General features: G+C 43.8%; 1 protein-coding gene across 7 annotated transcripts in view; it reads left to right on the forward strand.

Annotated features, from left to right (window-relative positions):
* The window catches only part of ACAD10 (acyl-CoA dehydrogenase family member 10), a 47,082-nt gene that overhangs the window by 22,739 nt on the left and 2,116 nt on the right, over positions 1 to 22,227 (forward strand). For 6 of the 7 annotated variants that reach the window (XM_025473982.3, XM_025473977.3, XM_049101639.1 and 3 more), the window contains 5 exons: positions 2,825 to 3,006; positions 8,285 to 8,435; positions 10,049 to 10,200; positions 11,463 to 11,636; positions 19,223 to 19,768. In XM_025473982.3, coding sequence (XP_025329767.1) covers positions 2,825 to 3,006; positions 8,285 to 8,435; positions 10,049 to 10,200; positions 11,463 to 11,636; positions 19,223 to 19,362 — 799 coding nt within the window. In that variant the 3' untranslated portion in view covers positions 19,363 to 19,768. Of the gene's footprint in view, positions 1 to 2,824; positions 3,007 to 8,284; positions 8,436 to 10,048; positions 10,201 to 11,462; positions 11,637 to 19,222; positions 19,769 to 22,227 lie in introns of those variants that run through there. The other variant, XM_049101638.1, reaches the window with a different exon arrangement.

Below are 22,227 nucleotides of genomic sequence, written 5' to 3' on the forward strand. Positions count from 1 at the left end.
TTTTTATTTTAAAAAGATTTTTATTTATTTATTCATGACATTTTGCTGTATTTGCTTTCTATATGTATATATATATGTTTATATATGTGTATTACATAATTTTATGTAATCGTAATAATTATACTATCTAATAATTTATAACTTTATACATTTTATAAATAACTGTATTCTCTCTTTCTATCAATTGCTTGTGGCTGAATCTTTTGAAGTAAGCTGCATACAGCATATATCTCCTAAAAATAAAGACATTTTTCTCTTTTTTTTAAGATTTTATTTATTTATTTGACAGAAAGCACACAAGCAGGGGGAACAGCAGACAGAGGGGGAGGGAGAAATAGGCTTCCTGAGGAGCAGAGAGTCCTATGTGGGGCTTGATCTCAGGACCTCGGGGTCATGACCTAAGCCGAAGGCAGATACCTAATTGACTGAGCCACACAGGTACCCCAAGACATTTTCTTTTTTTTTTTTTTTTAAGATTTATTTATTTATTCATGATAGACATAGAGAGAGAGGCAGAGACACAGGAGGAGGGAGAAGCAGGCTCCATGCTGGGAGCCCGACGTGGGACTCGATCCCAGGACTCCAGGATCGCGCCCTGGGCCAAAGGCAGGTGCCAAACTGCTGAGCCACCCAGGGATCCCCCCAAGACATTTTCTTTCATAATCACAACAGTGTTATACTTAAGATAATTAACAATAATTTATTTATTTTAAAAGATTTTATTTATTTAATCATGACAGACACAGAGAGAGAGAGGCAGAGACACAGGCAGAGGGAGAAGAAGCAGGCTCCGTGCAGGGAGCCTGATGTGGGACTCAATCCTGGGACTCCGGGATCACGCCCTGAGCCAAAGGCAAATGCTCAACCGCTGAGCCACCCAGGCATCCCTGTTCTTTGGAATTTTTTTTTTTTTTAAGATTTATTTATTCATGAGAGACGCAGAGTGAGCGAGTGAGAAAGACAGAGGCAGAGGGAGAAGCAGGATCCCTGCAGAGAGCCCCATGCGAGACTCGAACCTGGATCCCAGGATCACGCCCTGAGCCAAAGGCAGGCACTCAACCACTGAGCCACCCAGGCGTCCCAATTAACAATAATTTAATAATAAATTTAATAGCTAGCCCATGGTCAAGTCAGAATAAACAATTTTAATGATAGAATTTTCAAAACAACATTTTAGAATAGAAAACTGTTTTCTAGTAATGACTAAAAAATTGATTAATGACATTTTGGTATGTCACCTTAATACTATAGGGTGGTATATGTATCACACATACTATCCGGTAATGACAGAAAGAACATCAATAAGAAGGGATATTTATTGAAGCCTCATTGGAACCAGGCATTCCATGTATATTTGCTCCCCTAATTTTTTTTTTTCAGATTTTATTTATTTATTCATTAGAGACACAGACAGAGAGAGAGAGGAACAGACACAGGCAGAGGGAGAAGCAGGCTCCATGCAGGGAGCCTGACATGCGACTCCATCCCAGGTCTCCATGATCACACCCTGGGCTGAAGGTGGCGCTAAACCGCTGAGCCACCTAGGCTGCCCTATTTGCTTCCCTAAATCCTTTTTTTTTTTTTTTTTAGATTTTATTTATTTATTCATGAGAGACAGAGAGAGAGAGAGAGAGAAGCAGAGACACAAGCAGAGGGAGAAGCAGGCTCCATGCAAGGAGCCCGACGTGGGACTCGATTCTGGGACTCCAGGGTCAGGCCCTGGGCTGAAGGCGGTGCTAAACCGCTGAGCCACCCAGGGTGCTCCTGCTTCCCTATGTCTTAAAACAGCCCTTTGAAGTTTTACAGATTAAAGCAACAAAGCCCAGGGGGATTTAATAAATCTCTCACCATCACACTACTAGGAAATGGCAGAGGTGGGATTTAAACCTGGTTCTGTATGGATTCAAAGCCTCCCTGTCAACATGCTGTTCTCCTACATTATCATTGTTTTTATTTAAATGTATTTATTTGAGATAGAGAAAGTGGGCAGGAGAAGTGGGAGGGGCAGAGGGAGATGGAGAAACACTCCCGGCTGAGTGCACAGCCCAACTCCGGGCTTGATCCCAGAATTCTGAGATCAGGACCTGAGCTGAAGGCACTTTTTTTTTTTTTTTTTAAGATTTATTTATTTATTCAGTCAGAGAGAGCTAGAGAGAGGCAGAGACACAGGCAGAGGGAGAAGCAGGCTCCATGCAGGAAGCCTGACGCGGGACTCGATCCCTGGTTTCCAGGATCACACCCCGGGCTGCAGGTAGCACTAAACCGCTGCGCCACCAGGGCTGCCCTGAAGGCAGACACTTAACCAACTGAGCCATCTAGGTGCGCCTACAGTATCACACTTAAACTGCATTCCTATAGCTTCATTGAGTGGACCAAACAGAAGAGAGGCATGCTGGCAAAAAAGTACAGGCAGGGCTGTGTGTGTGATTTGGTTTGGGGATGGGGTACTTCTAACCCTCTGTGCTTATGTCTAAAGGAAAGGAAATGTCTAGTACTCTAGGTCTGAACTCCTTCCCCAGCATTTGGAGCAAACACATAGGACGTCAAAAAGAGCAATGCAGGTGTGCCTGGTGGCTCTGAGCTGCTGGCTCTTCGGCTCAGGTCATGATCTCAGGGTCCTGGAATCGAGCCCCACATTGGGCTCTATACTCAGTGTAGCTTGAAGATTCTTTCTCCCTCTTCCTCTGCTCTTCCCCCTTCTCTCTTGTGTGCTCTCTCTCTAAAATCAATAATCTTAAAAAAAAAAAAAAAGAGCAATGCCATGACTAACAACTGCCATATTATGAGCTAGGCTAGTGAAACGCCCTGTCCCTGTCCCTCCCAGGGTCATCGGCATTCCCTTCTATCTGATGGAATACTGCCCAGGCCTCATCTACAGAGACCCCTCTCTGCCAGGTTTGGAGCTCAGCCAGAGGCAGGCCATATACACTGCCATGAACAGAGTCTTGTGCAAAATTCACAGTGTGGACCTCAAGGCTGTAGGCCTACAAGACTACGGGAAACACGGTGAGCATGAGGCCATTTGTCTTTTGTCCGGATGGGTCCTTCCTTAGGTGTCCCTGTTTTCAGGACTGGCATGATGTCAGGGTATTAATGCACCTACTGTTTGGTAAGTGTGAGGTGAGCTTCTTAGGACCCTTCTTGGAGATTGAGTTTCATTCATTCATTCATTTTTTAAAATTTTTATTTAAAAAAATATTTTATTTATTCATGAGCGACAGAGAGAGAAGCGGAGACATAGGCAGAGGGAGAAGCAGGCTCCATGCAGGGAGCCGGACGCAGGACTCGATCCTGGGACTCTGGGATTACACCCCGGGCTGAAGGCAGACACTCAACCACTGAGCCACCCAGGTGTCCCATTCATTCATTTATTTAAAGATTTTATTTATTTATTCATGAGAGACACAGAGAGAAGGCAGAGACACAGGTAGAGGGAGAAGCAGGCTCCATGTAGGGAGCCCCACGCAGGACTCGATCCTGGGACTCTGGGATCACTCCCGGAACGAAAGGCAGACACTCAACCGCTGAGCCACCCAGACGTCCCTCAGTTTCATTTTAATGGAGGTGTCACTTACCTAGATATATCCTTGGATACATCCCTTCATGGACTATGGAATCTCTCTTCCCTGCGATTTTGATCTTGCTGGACCATTTCAATCTTTATTTTTTTGGTACTTTCAGATACTTCTGTTTTTTACTCTTTCCCCTAAATATTCTTTTCAACAGGTATTGACTTCTAAAATGCCATTATGCCAATGTGGTTTGTTTATAGAACTTGTTTCTGCTTGTTTCTTAATGTCTGAGAGTTCCATTTGTTCTTCATCCTCTTTTCATTGTCAGTTTATTTGTTTGTTTCTTTCTTTCTTTTGAAGTCAGGTGTATTAGAGTGTAGCATTCTATAAATTTGACAGATACACAATTTTAAAACCACCATTACCATTGTCTCCATGCACAAACTTTAGCATAGAGCCAAAGAATTTCACTTTTTCTGCCCTGAAAAGTTTGTTTTTGACAGTTGACCAAGATGTATTCTTGGCTATAGTCAACAAGAAGCTGAGAGAGCTAAGCTGTATTTTCTTTGTCTGCTTTTAACCAAACGTGTTTTCTGTAGGACCACATCAGAGGTTGTAGTATGTCCTATGTACGTCAATTCCTGCCATTTCTGCTGAGTCACCTAAAGTTCCATATCTCCATAGGCACATGTGAGCTGAGTCCCCACAGCTAATCAGTTTGAAACACTTTGCTACAACAGAGAAAGCTTGCTGACTTCCCAGCTTAAATTGAGAGGGTTTTCCCTGTCCCTTCCAGGTACAGCTAGATCCATACCACCCCCCACCACTGCCATTCTAGCCTGTTGACTAGAAATACCAACTCAGTGTGGGTTCCCCTCCACCTCATTTGGAAATAAAAATTCATTTGTTTTTATCTGAAATTTATATGTAACTGGGTGTCCTGTATTTTATCTGGCAGTGCTAGTCACCAGTAAAAGGGCCAAAAGACAAAGACAGCACATGTTGTCCATATTGATCAATTATTTCAAGATGACAAGAGCATTGGAAAAATTAGCTGGATGCTAATTTGTCAAGGACTTTGGGCAAGTCACCTCACTTTGTCAGAGTTTTCTCAATGGTAAAGGTTTGGTTAACAAACAAACAAACAAAAAAAACAAAAGAAAACAAACAAGTCCTGCACTGCCTCCGTCACACAATTGACAGGAAAGGCAAATGAGGTGGTACCTATCCCAGTGCTAGGAATGAAGATAAAGGCTCAGGCAAAGTAAGTGATGGGCAGTGTGACTTCCTGCCCTGGAAAGAGAACAGCTTTTGGAAGTCTCTCCCATGTGTTGTCTGAGTGGATCCTTTGCTTTTTATTTTTTAAGTGGATTGTCTTGATGCTCTTTCCACTGACCTCTTAGCACAAAGAGGCAAAGCAGAAATCTGATGTGATTGCATTTGTCCCCATGTGACCCAAGGGGGACCAGCCCCAGCTACTGGCTGTATTTTGAGCCTGATTAAAAGCAGTTTCATCATGCTTCAGATTCACTGATCCAGCTACAGGGGCATCATACCTTCCTTTTCAAGAAACCTGCAATTTCTCTGGTTATGTCAGAAATCCAGCGGCTGGGCAGGGCATTAACTATAAACAGATACTACCATTTGCTCGAAGGGTAGCATATTTAGATATATTTACATATTTAAATATATTTAAATATTTGCTTGCACAAGTGAGTATCTCCAAAAAGGTACCTAAGAAACTGGTCACATGAGTTGCCTTTGGGGAAAAAGAGCTGAGTGGCTGTGCAGAGGGGTGGGAGAAAGACTACTGTATGCCCTTTTGTCACTTTATTACAAGCCATGTGAATATATTATCTATTTCAAGAATACATATTTAAATTTGTTTAAAAAAGAGATTGCACACAAACATTATTTCTAAGAGAGACTTTTGACAAAGATCCTTTAGTTACAGTCCAATTACCACAAAGAAACTTTCTACCTTTCTGACCTGCAGGGAGCACATAATCTTCTTTTCTTATCCCAGAGGGGCAGTCTCCTTGAGGAAGGATGTTTCCATGCCTTGGCAGGCCTGATAAAGACCAGTGGTCAACAGAGACAGAAACAGGGGCAGCTGCAACTGTTTCCCATGAGAAGGGAATGTGTACAGCACTGGTTGGTGTGTTTGGGGTGGTGGGAGGTCCCAAATCCATGTAAGAGATTTTCCTGAAAGGCTCTTTCACAAAAATTCAGCTCCTATGGGGTTTTTTGTTTTTTTAAAAAGATTTATTTATTTTGATAGAGTGTTGTGAGACAGGGGATGGGCAGAAAGAGTGGGAGAGAATCCTCAAGCAGACTCCCCACTGAGTGTAGATCTTGAGGCTTGGCTCGATCCCATGACTCAGATCACAACCTAAGTCAAAACTGAAAGTCCAATGCTTAAAACCAACTGAGCCACCCAGGTGCCCCAGCTCAGCAATTGTGGTTTTTGTATTTGACTTCTTAGGATAATTTTCAAACTTACAGAAATGTGAAATAATGACTATATATGCCCACTACTAATTTTAACAATGGTTAACTTTTGCCATATTCACTTTTCTCTTTCCCTCTCACTCTGTTTATCTCTGTCTCTGTCTCTCTCTCACGCTTCTCTCTCTCTCTATATATATATGTATATATATAAGTATATATATACATATATATATATATATATATAACAAGTTGTAGAGGCCCTAACACTTGACTCTTAAGTACTACAGTATGAATTTCCTAAAAATAAGGACATTCCCCAATACCATTATCACATCCACAAAAATTTACAATTTTCCCTGAATCTCTAAAACCTAGTCCAGGGCAGCCTGGGTGGCTCAGCAGTTTAGTGCTGCCTTTGGCCCAGGGTGTGGTCCTGGGGACCCAGGATTGACTTCCACGTCAGGCTCCCTGCATGGAACCTGCTCCTCCCTCTGCCTGTGTCTGTGCCTCTCTCTCTCTGTGCCTCTCATGAATAAATAAATTAAATCTTTAAAAATAAATAAATAAATAATAAATAAATAAATAAATAAATAAAACCCAGCCCATATTCAGATAAATTTCATCAATTATCCCCTTATATCTTTTTTCTTAAAATACTTATTTATTTTAGAGAGAAAAGAGTGAGAAAGATTAGGGGGGAGGGGCAGAGGGAGAGAATCTCCAGGAGGCTCCATGCTGAGCGTGGAGCCGGAGGTGAGGTTTGATCTCAGAATCCTGAGATCATGACCTGAGACAAAACCAAGAGTCAGATGCTTAACCAACTGAGCCACCCAGGTGCCCCTCACCTTTTATCTTTTATACATGAGATTTTTTCCCCCTTAAGTCGGGATCTGATCAAGGAATCTAGAACATCCCCCCCCCCCACACCTGTTTTTTTTTTTTCAATGAGTTTTTTAACAGACTAAGTCAGTCGTCTTATATATTCGTCTTGATTATTCCCTTATGGTTTCATTTACTTCCGTCTTCTATTTCCTGTAGTTCTGAAAACTAGAAGTTACTTCTTTTTTAAAAAAAACACAACATTTTATTTATTTATTCATGAGAGACAGAGAGAGAGACAGAGAGAGAGAGAGAGAGAGAGGCAGAGACACAGGGAGGGAGAAGCAGGCTCCATGCAGGGAGCCTGACGTGGGACTCGATCCCAGGTCTCCAGGATCACGCCCTGGGCCAAAGGCAGGCGCTAAACCGCTGAGCCCCCCAGGCTGCCCTAGAAATTACTTCTAAAGGTTTGATTTGTTTTGGATTAAATTCCTGTGAACTTTAATCTCTGCTTCTCATGGCTCAACTAGATCTTCCAATGGGCAGGTATCTGGATGCTCCAGCTGTGCAGTGGACTCTGCAGAAAGAGCTTGATCTCTTTCTTCTTGTCTTCAAACCCTTCAGCCTCTGGGGACCATTCTTCTCTCAGATAAGGCATAAGGGCCTCACTAGAGCCATGGACCTGACACATTTGTTAATTATATTAACAGTGACAATAATTGCCAGTTGACAATAATCAGGACAATAATAATGGCCACCATTCATTGAGCAGCCTTCTGTGCAGCTCAGTATTTGGCATGTTATGTAAGGATTTAGTCCTGTGGAATTTAGGTGTCAATATGTTCATACAGAAGAACAAGGGAGGCTCAGAGAGGCTTAAATCAGTTGAAAGCCTTGACTATGAGTTGAGCTGACTCCAGAACCTCTTCCAGTGTCTGATCCCAGATATAACTTACAAGTTCCTCAATGGTAGTATGTCTTGGGTTTCTTAGCAAACAACCAAATAATAGCAAATATGCATGAGTATTTACTACACTTCAGGAACATTTCCAGGAGATTTACATATTTTATCTTCCCAACAACTCTCTGAGGAGCATCTCACTGATGAAGAAAAACCAAGGTACAGTGAGGTTAAGTCACTTGTCTGAGATCACAAAGAGAACATGGCGGAGCTGGGAATCACACCCAGGCAGCCTGCCGCAGAGTCCATGCTCTTAGCCAACTACTGTTATTTAGCCAAAAAGGGATTTCTTAAGGGTAGTTAGGAAGCTCGTCAGATGTCTGAGAGGGCCAACGATCAGGGTTGCAGGCCACGTGGCTGGGAACAATACCCAGATCACAGTGATCCAGCCACGGCAGCAGGAACATTGTGTGAGAAACTCATAAGTCATCAGAAGATGATACCACAGAGCATTACTAGGGCTTTTACTGTTTTTCGTTACTTTTTGGAACTTTTGGAGGATGTCAGAGTGGCATACCATGTTCTAATTCTCTTTCCTCAGGGGACTATATTTCACATCAGGTGCAAACCTGGATTAAACAGTATCGAGTTTCAGAAACCCGCACCATCCCGGCGATGGAGAGGCTCATCCAATGGCTGCCATGCCATCTTCCAAGGCAACAGAAAATGACAGTGGTGCATGGGGACTTCAGGTAGGCACCATTGTGAGGAGGGGTGAATATCTAGATGTGAAAAATCATGGGCAGGGCACTCAAAGGGAAAATTAAGCAGCTGGTCTGAGCCTGATTTACAGTTGAGAATTATTCCCTTTATGGAGGATCTGCTTGTGTGTGGCCTTTTAAGGCAGAGTTTCTTCACCTTGGCCTGTTGACATTTGGGGCCAGATAGCTTTTTGTTCTCCTGTGCAACAGTGGGAGTTATTACTGCCCTAGGTTTGAGAGTACACATGTAGGGGTGCCTGGGTGGCTCAGTGGGTTAAGCGTCTACCTTCAGTTCCGGTCATGATCTTAGGGTCCTGGGATCAAGACCCACATAGGGCTCCCTGCTCATCAGGGAGTCTGCTTCTCCCTCTCCATCTGTGCCTCCTCCTGCTTGTGTTCTCTGTCTCTCTGTCTCTCTCTCTCTGTCAATCTTTAAAAAAAAAAGATTTTACTTATTTATTCATGTATGAGAGGGGGCGGGGCAGAGAAACAGGCAGAGGCAGAAGCAGGCTCCATGCAGGGAGCCCAATGTGGGACCTGATCCTGGGACCCCAGGATCACGCCCTGGGCCAAAGGCAGGGGCCAAACCCACCCAGGGATCCCGCAGTAAAATCTTAAAAAAAGGAAAGGAAAGGAAGGAAAGGAGAGGGGAGGGGAGGGGAGGGGAGGGGAGGGGAGGGGAGGGGAGGGGAGGGGAGGGGAGAAAGGAAGGGAGAAAAGAAAGGAAGGAAGGAAGGAAGGAAGGAAGGAAGGAAGGAAGGAAGGAAGGAAAGAAAAGAAAGAAAAGAAAAGAAAAGAAAAAAAAAGAAAAGAAAAGAAAAGAAGAGAAGGCTGAGCATGGCGCTCACATGTGTGCTCTGGTTATGATGACTGCATGAAAATCTTCTCCAAAACTGCATGTCTAGAAACAATGACAGTTGTTTTGCTCACAAATTGGCAGTCTGAGGACAGGATAGCTGGTTTCATTTGGGGGCTGGAATCTCCTGAAGGGTCACTCACATGCGTGGCATGAAGACAGAAGAGCTGGGCTCCCTGGGTCTCTCTATGTCTCTGTCTCTGTGGTTCTCACATGGTCTCTCCAGTGGAGCAGCTTCTGGGTGGCCGGACATCTTACCTGGGGGCTTAGGGCCGCAAAGGTGTGTGTTCCAAGAGAGGGCTGTTTGGGAGCTCATCACCCTTTGTGAGCTAGGCTCTGGAGTCCTGTAGCATCACTTCTACTTGCATTATATTTGTTAGAAGCCAAAGAAGTAGACTCTTTAGTGTCAAAGAATTTGCAGCCATATTTGAAAGCCATCACAGTGGAGAAGGAGCTACCAGAACCCAGAGGATTGCTATGTGGAGAGGGCTGCCTGACCAAAGCTGTGGGCTGTGGGAAAGGACCCCAGCGTCCCTTATGTGTCTGCTCCTTCCTGTCTCCTGCTGGTGTCCTCACTGGCTGAGTCCACCTGAGCCAGAGGGCAAGGAGCTCGTAGACAAGGGGACTGAGGGGCAAAGAGGGTGGGGAGTGCATTTGGAGGGGCAAATGGAAGACACCTGGCACAGAATACACCCCAATGCTCAGTTTCCGCAGAGCTGTCTCTCCATTCCTTCTGTGGTTTATTCAGGCTGGACAACCTAGTGTTCCATCCAGAAAAGGCCGAGGTGCTTGCTGTCCTCCACTGGGAGTTCTCCACCGTAGGCGACCCCCTTGTGGATGTGGCCTGCAGCTGCCTGGCTCATTACCTGCCATCCAGTTCTCCCACTTCCCTGCTTCGAGGTAGGACCTGCTTAGGGGAAAGGAACGGGGAAGGAGGCGGCTCCATTCTCTGAGCATCTGCAGCACCAGAGTAGCTGTGCCAGCATGGATGCGAGAAATTGAGGGTCTGGTGGTTTTGGTGGAAAATGCACGTGGGATGCATTCCTATCATTGAGGGGAAATGGGTGGAGGGGGTATTTTAACTGAGAAGGATGTGTGCATAGAACCCTCTTCTGTTTTTGCAAAACTAATTTCTATTTAATTTTCTAAATGAAAAATACAAGTTTATTTAAAGATTTTGGAGCCAACAGATAACAGAAGGGAAAAGTTAAAGTCCTCGCTAGTCCCAGAGATGACCACTGCCAATATTTTCATCTTTTTGTGTGCGTACATACGTTGGATTAAATGAAAGCTATTCTATAGTTTTGTGGCCAGCTTTTTCTCACTTAATTATATATTTTGGACATGTTTTCATGCCATTAAGTATTTCTTCTACAGCATCATTTTTAACGATGGAATAGGATTTTATGGAATAGAATTAACTTAATCAAGACATTTGATTCCTATTAGGATATTTAATTTGTTTCTGATTTCTTTTATATTACCTCCCCCCAACCTCACAAAAAAGGCTTTGGACATCTTTGTAGGAATAACTTTACCTATGCTATAAGGTATAGCATACTCCTGGATAGGTATACTCCAGGACAAAGCCCTAAGAACAAAATGTATTACATGCTTCTAGCCATGAAAAGGTTACAAATGAAACAAATCAGTAAAAAATTTTATCTGTTGTAATTATTTTTTTCATAATATGGCAAGACCTTTTTTGTTTTTTAAAGTAGGGTCCACACCCTGTGTGGAGCCCAATGTGGGTCTTGAGCTCACAACCCTGAGATCAAGACCTGAGCTGAGATCAAGAGTCGGATGCCACTCAGGTGCTCCAGGATCAGGATTTTTCTTTTAATACTGCTTTTTATCAAATGGTTGATGGAAAATAATATGCTTCCACCCTGAACTGTGATCCAGATGGAAGTGGAGGCCTTTTATTCCTTCCTTTACTGCCAATTTAGTCTAAAATGTTTCAGGGCCAATTTGTGACTAGCTTCATGCTGGGATCCCAGCCTTGTGAGGGCAGAAGAGTTGCTGAAACAAGGAGCTGACCCTGTAAACTAGCTGTGAACTCACTACCAAGGGAGGAGGTGATTTTCATAATTTAGAAGCCTGTGCCCACAGGGGAGCAGAAATCACTGACTGCTCAGAAATGGCTCTGTCTGTCTCCTCAGGTTTGAGTGACTGTGATTTCACTCAGCTGGGAATCCCTACTGCAGAGGAGTATTTGAGGATGTACTGTCTTCACTCGGAGATCCCTCTCCCTGAGAACTGGAACTTCTACATGGCTTTCTCCTTTTTCCGCATGGCCGCAGTTGTGCAAGGAATCTATAAGCACTCACTCACAGGTAATGCTGCCTGAGGATCTGAGTCACAACCACTCAGCTTCTCCCCCCAGAAACCCATCCATGGCCACAGAGGCTTTGGGGGGCACCAGTGTAGCCAAATTCTACAAGAGTCAGTTAATTCAACCATCTGTCATTAATAGCACACAATAATGTATTCTTTAAAATATTTAAACTTTTAAAAATTACTTTTTAAAGATTTATTTTTTATTTATTACAGAGAGAGAGAGAGAGAGAGAGAAACAGAGCATGTCCAAGTAGAGGGAGGGGCAGAGGGAGAGAATCTCAAGCAGACTCCCTGCTGAGCACAGACACCCCCCCCCGCCACTTGGGGCTCGATCTCATGATCCATGAGATCATGACTTGAGCCTAAATCACAAGTCGGATGCTTAAGTGACTCAGCCACCCATGCGCCCTAAAGTTTTAAATATAACATACAAAAAACATTAAAGTAAAAACCTATATAATAAGAATTCAATCATAATGAAGAATACAAAATTATTTTCCTTTCTTCTCAGTATCACTTCTCAAAGATAAATATTACCCTTAAAAGTTTCATGGGCCCCCCAATTTTTTCTATATATCTAGCTTCTCTCTTTCCCTCTAAGTTTTTTTTTAAAGATTTTTTAATTTATTTGAGAGAGAGCATAAGCAGGAGGAATGGCAGAGAGAGAGGGAGAAGCAGACTCCCTGCTGAGCAGGAAGCCCAAAGTGGGGCTCTATCCCAGGACCCTGAGATCATGACCCAAGCTGAAGGCAGACACTTAACCATCTGAGCCACCCAGGCACCCCCTCTGAGTTTTATAAAAATATCAGCCTACATGCATTTTTAGTACCTTGAGTTTTAAATTTTTTATGCTTAAGAATTCCTATTAAATATTTCTGTGTGTATATATGTAGGATATGTGTGTATAGTATATATATATGTATATGATTATCATAAATATACTTTACAACATAAGATACATTCCTTGCTTTTTTCCTACTTAATAATATTTCACAGAGACCTTTCCATATGAGTATATATAGATAGAAAGCATTCTCTTTTTTCTCTTTTTTCTTTTTTTTTTTTTTAAGATTTATTTATTTATGATAGACACAGAGAAAGAGAGAGAGAGAGAGAGGCAGAGACACAGGCAGAGGGAGAAGCAGGCTCCATGCCGGGAGCCCGATGCAGGACTCGATCCTGGGACTCTAGGATCACGCCCTGCGCCAAAGGCAGGCGCTAAAATGCTGAGCCACCCAGGGATCCCCTCTTTTTTATTTCTATGGTATATTCCATTCTATGGATATAGCGTAATTTATTTTACCTGTTCTCCTATTGACATATTTTTGGATTGTTCGCACATCTTTGCAATCACAAAGAGTGGTTGGTGAACTTCCTTTTTCACACACTTGTGAATATACCTGAAGAATAAATTCCCAGAATTAGAATTGCTAAATTAAAAGTATGTGCATTTTAAATTTTTGTAGATGTTGCCAAATTGCCCAGCAAGATGATTGCTGAAGGAGAAAAAAGATTATGTGTCTTCTTAGATGGTGGTTTTATATATATGGGAAAATGCTTTATTGAACTAGCTGAGAGTTGGTTCCACATTGTATCTTATTTCCGAGAAGAAAAGTTAAGTGTTGCTACTGAGTACTGATGGTTGAGTTGGACGTGTATATGTAAATAAATGTATCACCTATATACAGAGTGTTTACATATAAATATGAGGGTATAGCATAATCTTACTAGTTTTAATTCTAAATCTAACGGGAGAGCAAATGAAATAATCTATATCCTAAATTAGTCAAGAAGATAGAAAGGCAGATTACAGTTTGCTCCCTATGTGGAAAGGAAGACGGATAGAAAGAAAGTAGATAGATCCTGTGGGAAAGTCCTAGAAATGATGGCTAACCCAGTAGCATTATGTACTCCCTGTTATTCCCATGTCATAATCTCTAAATTCCACTTCCACCCAGAGGAACTGAGACTTCTTAGAGAAGTGGCTCTGCTCAGGTCTAGGACAGGACATCTACAGATGAACCCGGAACACTTTGTCGTACCAGCAAGCAAGGGAGCCGTGGAAGACTGCGGAGTCCTATCTAAAGGACTCAGGAGCCAACCTGAATAGGTGCCCACTTGCTAATGGTGGGATACACTAAGCACCAGTAAGGATGAGGCTGAAATGGATGGGAAGCCATCAAGTATGTTTACATCCAGGAGTAAAGAGCAGCACTGAAACAGAGTCAAAACCTCACTGGTGGGTTTGGAGGGCACCAGGGAAGCAAGCCAGTATTCTAAAGGTTGATAAATAGGGGCGCCTGGGTGGCTCAGCTGGTAAAGCATCTGCCTTTGGCTCAGGTCATGGTTCCTGGGTCCTGGGGTTGAGCCCTGCATTGGGCTCCCTGCTGGGCGAGGAGTCTGCTTCTCTCTCTCCCTTCACCCTTCCCATGCCCATGCTTTTTCTCTCTGGCTTGCTCTCTATCTCAAATGAATAAATAAAATCTTTTTTAAAAAAATAAAAATTGATAAAAGGGAAAAAAGTATACAAATTATAGGTGAGGCTAACCAAGTAACTGGTGAGGGAAAGTTTTTCTCTGGGAAGCATTCTGGACAGAATGACAGAATTCATATATCACCACTTTTCCACCCCTAATATATGAATGGATCTGGAAAATAAGCCTCAGTGGTGCTGACATCAGCAAGAGAGAGACAGCCAGACAATACATACCTCCTGCTGCTTCCCCTAAAAGTCAGACCTGGATCTGACAAAATCTGTAGTGCTAACTACCAGCCTAAAGGAAACAGAGGGTTCAGAGGAGCATTTAAACAGCACGCCTGAGGCACAGCCACTCACAGTCCAGATTCTGGGACACTTCACAGTTTCTTCAACAAACTATTGCTGGGGGAGGGGGGGTAGAAAAAAAATGTAAAAGGAACCTGCAGATCAAAAGGGACTTAAGGGGGACAGCCCAGGTTGCTCAGCGGTTAAACACCACCTTCAGTCCAGGGTGTGATCCTGGAGACCCGGGATCGAGTCCCACATCGGGCTCCCTGCATAGAGCCTGCTTCTCCCTCTGCCTGTGTCTCTGCCTCTCTCTCTCTCTCTTTATGAATAAATAAAATCTTTTTAAAAAGAAAACCAAAAGGGACTTAAGGGGATGCCTGGGTGGCTCACCCATTGAGCGTCTGCCTTTGGCTCAGGCTGTTATATCAGTTCAGGGATCGAGTCCCACATCAGGCTCCCTGTGGGGAACCTGCTTCTCCCTCTGCCTATGTTTCTGCCTCTCTCTGTGTATCTCTCATGAATAAATAAATCTTTAAAAAAACAACAAAAACAAAAGGGACTTAAGGGGCACCACCTGGGTGGTTCAGTCAGTTGAATATCCAGCATTCAGCTCTAGGTTTCAGCTCAGGTCATGATCTCAGGGTTATGAGATGGAGTACTGCACAGGGCTCCAGACTCAGTGGGGAGTCTGCTAGAAATTCTCTCTCTCCCTCTCCCTCTGCTTCTCCCTCCTCCGTTCTGGCACATGTGTGTGCGCGCTCTCTCTCTCCCTCTCTCTCTCTCTCTCTCTCTGTAAAATAAATAAATAAAATCTTAAAAAAAAAGGGACTTAGAAGAAACATCAGCCTTTACAGTGTTTGGATCTTATTTAGATCCCTATTTGAAAAAATAAATTCTAAAAAAATTTTTTATGACAGTGAAATTTGAATTCTCACTGGACAGTCTGGACACATCATGATATTAAGGAAGCACAGTTAACTTTTTTTAAGTGTGATGATGGTATTGTGTGTTTTTAAGTCTTTGTTTTGAGACATAAATGAAGTATTTATAGATGGAATGATCTGATGTTTATAATTTACTTCAGAAAAACCCAGGGTAGTGAGGGTGGGGATCACAGAGAATGAAACAAGATTGGCCATGCTTTGATGATTGTTGAAGCTGAGTGATAGACTTGTAGGTTCATTATACTCTTTGCTCTATTTGTGTATATCTTTGAAATTTTCCAAAATGAAAAATTAAAACATGAGTAGAAAGAAACCCAGCAGTGGGTTTGCTAGTACTAGAGGAACGTCTTAGCTTTGAGGGCGTCGACACCCCAAGCTTGGTGGCAGCATGTTAACCTCAACCAGGTTCCCACATTCTCATGAGAAAGGCAGTTATAGTAGGGGAATTGATCATTCATTCACAAGTATCTGAACTTCTACTAAGCCAGGTACTGTGCCGGCTGGTACTAGCAGTCCAAAGTCATGAGCAAAACAGTGTCCAGAGAAAATCAGCATCCAAAGTTTAACCCTCCCTGATCTGGAAATAGAGGTCTCAATAAGCAGGAATTCTTAGAAATCATATTTTCCCCTCCTCCAGACAGCATTAGCTCTAACCATCATTTCCCAATTTGTGTTAGGGTTTTGCAATGAAAGCTAACCAGAAATACTTAATTAAGCAGAAGGACTGTGGGGTCCATCAGGTGTCAAACAGGCCTGACTGCCTGTAGGCATTTTCTCTTGGAAAATGTGTTCTCATTGGATTCTGCTTGCATGCCCAGGGATAGGCTGAGTGGATTTTGAATTATCCATTCTAGAATCTCTATACCCATAAACCCCATTGGATTGTCCTAACTGGCTTATCAAGAAACCACTTGACAGTTTGCAAGATCCTGTGTGCCACTGGGGCAGCTCCATGCTTCTCTTGGCTCCAAGGTGAAATACTCCACGTGTTGCCAGCACATAGGAATACAGATGTTCTGTCCTTATGGAACTTTATTCCTCTGATCCTAACGGTGCTCCTTCTCCCCTCCCACCCAGGAAGCCAGCCAGACACTCTGAGCCAAGTGGTTACGTTTTCTCACATAAAAACAGCAAAATCAGGGGCACTTGGGTGGCTCAGTCAGTTAAGCATCTGCCTTTGGCTCAGGTCATGATTGCTGGGATCAAGCTCCACATTGGGCTCCCTGCTCCTTGGGGAGCCTGCTTCTCTCTCTCCCTCTGCCCCTCCTCCCTGCTTGAACTTTTTCTCTCTCTCTCTCTTTCCTAAATAAATAAATAAATAAATAAATTAATAAATAAATAAATAAAATTTTTATTGAAAAAAACAAAACAGCAAAATCCATATTTTGAAGTAATAGTATAAAGATGTTATATAAGAGGAAACCAAAAACCCAGCTCTATGTTCATGAATATGGTATCTGTCTGCTTGTCTTCTCTAATCAGCTGTTAAAATCATTTTTCTGTTAAGAGTTGGGGCACTTAGTACTGCCCTAGAGAGTGGGGTGTGGAGAAGGCACTATGGTGTCTTTTGCAGGACACTTTGATTCACCCCTGGGTGGGGAGAAGGAGAACTGCCACCAGAGCCAAGGGCTGATTTATATTCGGAAAGTGGGTGGTGACGTTTGGGTTTCTGGTAGGTGGCTGCTGAAATTCTAGAAAGGAAGAAGTGCTTGTGACCACAACTTAAGAGGCTGCAGTCTGCTCTGGGATGACATTTGGGAAAATACACAGAAGTGATAGCTTTCAGTCAACCCAAGCTCTCATCGGTGACTTTCCAAGAGACAGAGACAGCAGCACTCTTAGAGGGATATCCAATTAAGAAGAAGAAAATTAAGAGAGCACTTTGTACTCTCTGTTAGAAATTGATAGTTGGGGACGCCTGGGTGGCCCAGGGGTTAAGCGTCTCCCTTCAGCCCAGGGTGTGATCCCGGTCCCAGGATCAAGTTCCACATCAGGCTCCCTGCACAGAGCCTACTTCTCCCTCTGCCTATGTCTCTGCCTCTCTCTCTGTGTCTCTCATGAATAAATAAAAACAAAATCTTTAAAAAAAAAAAAAAAAGGAAAAGAAAAAGCCATTATGAAGAGCAGTGAGTTTCAGAAGGTTCATCCCATCCGTGTGCCCATGCAGTTTGAGTAATGAAGGGAAGCACAACCCACTGGTGCTCATCTGCTCTCACTGTACATGTGACTCCAGGAAGGGGACTGTCACATTCCTGACTGCACCCCCCCCCTCACAGGGGGGTGGCTCCACACCCAGCACCGAGAAGTTGCTGAGTAAAGACTTGTCCAGTGGCCTGCATTCTCTGCTATATAGCAGATGGATTTGGTTCCTAATTTGTAAGGAATAGCATAATATCTTTAACTCAAAGCTGCATGAAAATGGCTCTTTTGGGAAACTGACCCCTGCAGAGGCAGAAGAAAAATAAGCCTCTGCAAAGATCCATTTATTGATTCAAAGAGAATGAAGAAAACACAGTCTCTTTAGAATACGGAAATGCTAAAAATAATCTAGGAGAGCTGGCTGTAGAGAAGCTCACTAAATGGAGACAATATACACACTTCATGCTTGGATCTCAAATGTGATACACAGAATACAAAACGCCACTCTATGACATATATATTTATGTGACGTTGCAGGAAAGATGAACCGTAGAAATAGAGATCCAGAAAAGGATCAAAAAAGAAATTGTTTAGTGTTGCCAAGGGCTGGGGCAAAGGATTGAGTACAGAGGGACACACCATGGAAATTTGGGGATGATGGGCATATTCTGAATCTTGATGATAGTTCTGGTTACCTGACTAAACTCACAGAATTGGACACTTTTTTAAAAAATATTTTACTTATTTATTCATGAAAGGCACAGAGAGAAAGAGAGAGAGAGGCAGAGACACAGGCAGAGGGAGAAGCAGGCTCCATGCAGGGAGCCCGACGTGGGACTCGATCCTGGGTCTCCAGGATCACGCCCTGGGCTGAAGGTGGTGCTAAACCGCTGAGCCACCCAGGCTGCCCAGAATTGTACACTTTTATAAAGAAGGTGTATATACACTATACCTCAATTTTTAATAAATTTACATTAAGGGGCACCTGGATGGTTTAGTCAGTTAAGCGTCCAACTGTTGGTTTCTGCTCAGGTCATGATCTCAGGGTCGTGGAATGGAGCCACATGTGCACACCCTGCTCAGTGGGGAGTCTGTTTCCCCCTCCCTAACCTTCCTCTCCCTCTGCTCCCTGCCCCCTCCCCTTGCACACATGCATGTGCACACTGTCTCTCTCTGAAATAAATAAGCCTTGAAAAAATTTATATTAAAAAATCCTTTTCAAAAATGTCTTGATGCATGTATTTAAAAAAAAGAAAAAACAGTGAGCATGTAAATTGGAGTGAGTTATGCGGTGCTTGTGCTAGCGTTGATCTGTGCAGAGCAGAGTCCAGAGACCAGGGGCTAATCTGGTCCCCAGTGACACTGTTAACCAGTTTTGTAGTGGGGGCAGTTGAGGGTCGTGCAGGGTACCCACCTGTGACAACAGAAGTGATTGGAGGTCTTCCTGGTTTAATTTAATTTCTTTAGAGATGAGGAGCAAGGAGCAAGCCAGCTGAGCTGGACTCCTGGCTCCCAGGCCACTGCTGTAAGCTTGAGCAGATCCTTGTCTGTTAAGTGGGGAATGAAACCGTCATTGTGCTTCAGGAATTCAATGAGCTATAATAATACAAGCAGAACACTCAGCACTGTGTCGGGTACGTGGCAAATGCTCAGCAAATGGTAGTAGCTGTTAATAGCATTATTATTAAGGGTTGTTTGGGAGTAATCACTGTTTTTCTTTGCTTCTGCTTAGAGCAAGCAAGCTCGGCAGCCACCAAACAAAATGAAAAGCTGATTGAATATATGTCCAACCTGGCATGGGATTTTGCAGTCAAAGAAGGGTTCCGGGTTTTCAAAGAGATGCCTGCCACAAAACCACCAATGAGGATATAACTGCTGTGCCTGGGGTTCTCAGCAGGGCCTGTGACCAGCTCGAGTGTGGTAGGACCTCAGTGGTCAACTCAGCCCTCCTGTCTCTTCCCTGCTGATTGAATATCTCCATGGAAAGCAGCATGTTGCGAGTCAGTAAGACGACATTAACACAGCAGAACCTTAGCTCACTGACTGGATACATCTGTTACCCTCCTAGACAGGTAAAAGGAGGGCTGACTTGAATGATCTCTGGGACGCCTGCATGGCTCAGTCAGTTAAACATCTGCCTTCAGCTCAGGCGACGATCCCAGAGTCCTGGGATCGAGTTCCGCATCAGGCTCCTTGCTTAGGGAGGAGCCTGCTGCTCCCCGTGCTTGTGCTCTCTTTCTCTGACAAATAAATAAATAAAATCTTAAAAAAATAATAATGATCTTTGCTTTCCCTCATCATCAGGAAGAGCTAGCTCTAGATTACTCCATTTTCACTTCACTGCTCTTTCCGCGTTACTGTCCTGGATGGATAACTCCGCACAGGCAGAGGAACGCCACGTCTGTACTTCATGCCCTCTGGACACGTGGGCTTATTATTTTATGCACATTTGAAATATGTAAATTTGAAGCAGTGTGATATACAATGCATCAGTTAATAAAGTCTCTCTCTAAAAAACCCATCATGTTAAACCCCAAGGGCTAATGTCCACTGTACACTATTGCTGCTATTGATATGCAGTGACACCACTTTAGCTAATAATGGAAATTCCTCCTGTTCCTTGTCAGGATGAGTCTTGGCTTATGTTAGTTTTTAAGTTTTATTTGAGGTCTTCAGGAGTACACATTTTGCCTGTGATGCAGCCATCATCTATTTTTTAAGAAAATGGCATTACCATTTTTTTTTCTAGTTACAGACCTTTTGCAAAATAACCAAAGCTCAAACATGACAAGAGTAAAAGGAGGGGATCCCTGGGTGGCTCAGCAGTTTAGCGCCGCCTTCGGCCCAGGGCATGATCCCGGAGTCCAGGGATCGAGTCCCATGTCGGGCTCCCTGCATGGAGCCTGCTTCTCCCTCTGCCTGTGTCTCTGCCTCTCTCTCTCTCTCTCTCTCTCTCTCTCTTTCTCTCTGTGTCTCATGAATAAATAAAATCTTAAAAAAAAGAAAGTAAAAGGAGTTGATGACATAGAAAGACTTCTCTAAAATCCTCTGCTCCCTGAGATAATCACTGTCAACAGCTTGGTGTATTAGGCTGCCAGCTGCTTGTCTCTATTACATATTTACAAATTCCTGTGTGGTAATAGGATTGTTGTATACATTCGATTCTCTCACTTGCTTATTTAACTTAATGACATATCAGTGCCTGGAGATGGACCTTCCAGAGTTTTCACACTGTGGGTGTGTAATTCGTCTACCTTCCCCTTGGCTGAGGGATGCTGTGGGTGTCTCATTTGGCAGGCTAGGTCATTCTGAATCAGTTAAGCAGCAAAGGACATTAGCTAGCTGCACGTAGCCAGGGAGGCTGAAGACCCAGCTTCAGAAGTCAAGGGAAAGCAGGCCACAGGGAGTGTGGCCAAGGCTGTCACAAGAGCAGCCAGCTGGGAGGTCTCCTCAGGAAGCTTCCTCAGGACTCTGACTCCTGAGTTTGAGAATTTTCAGCTGGTAGGGGAGCCAGGGAGCAGGCCCCAAGGCCATGCCTTCATTGCCTTAAAGCAGGGAGGAGGAGGGCATGTCTGGCCCCCTTCCCCTTCTGCAGTAGGAGACTCTGCCTTGATCTCATCAAAATGCATATAGTGCGGGAATCCTCCAGAATATGAAGGTGGTTTGGGATGCCTGAGTGGCTCAGTTGTTTAAGCGTCCAACCCTTGATCTCAGCTCAGCTCTTTTTTTTTTTTTAAGATTTTATTTATTTATTCATGAGAGACAGAGAGAGAGAGAGAGAGAGGCAGAGACACAGGCAGAGGGAAAAGCAGGCTCTATGCAGGGAGCCCGATGCGGGACCCGATCCTGGGACTCCAGGATCATGCCCTGTGCTGAAGGCAGGCACTAAACCACTGAGCCACCCAGGGATCCCCTCAGCTCAGGTCTTGATCACAAGGTTGTGAGTTCAGTACCACATTGCGCTCCATGTGGGCATGAAGTCTACTTAAAAAAAAAAAAGTGGTTTCAATCCTGTGCAAACAAGGTGCATTGAATGCTCTTACATACTTCTGTGTGTGTACATTTACTGTTTCTAGAACAGGACAAATTCTTTGAAGTAAAAATAGTGGTCCAAGAATGAGACCATTTAGTGTTTTAATAAAGACTGCCAAGTTTGTTTTTTAAAGATTTTTAAAATTTGAATCTCTACACCCAATGTGGGGCTCAAACTCACAGCCCGGAGATCAAGAGTCACACACTCCACCAACTGAGATAGCTAGGCACCCAACTATTACCAAGTTCTTTTTTTTTTTTTTTTTCTGTTGCCAAGTTCTGATCAAGAAGGTGCTAACACATGCCCAAGAATGTGTGTATTGCCCTTCCCACCACTGCTTCCCGCCAGTGCACTTCATTCCCACGCATGTGATGTAAGCCCGTCAAGGGCACAGAAGCATTGGCAAAGGAAACACTCAGGACGCCTGGGTGGGGCTCAGCAGTTGAGCGTCTGCCTTCAGCCCAGGGTGTGATCCTGGAGTCCTGGGATCGAGTCCCACATCGGGCTTCCTGCGTGGAGCCTGCTTCTCCCTGTGCCTGTGTCTCTGCCTCTCCCTCTCCCTCTCTCATGAATAAATTAATTTTTTAAAAAAGGAAAAGGGGTGGTGCGGCGGTTTGGTGCCTGCCTTTGGCCCAGGGCGTGATCCTGGAGACCCAGGATCGAATCCCACGTCGGGCTCCCGGTGCATGGAGCCTGCTTCTCTC

Source organism: Canis lupus, chromosome 26, assembly GCF_003254725.2.
Source record: "Canis lupus dingo isolate Sandy chromosome 26, ASM325472v2, whole genome shotgun sequence".
NCBI lineage: Eukaryota > Metazoa > Chordata > Mammalia > Carnivora > Canidae > Canis > Canis lupus.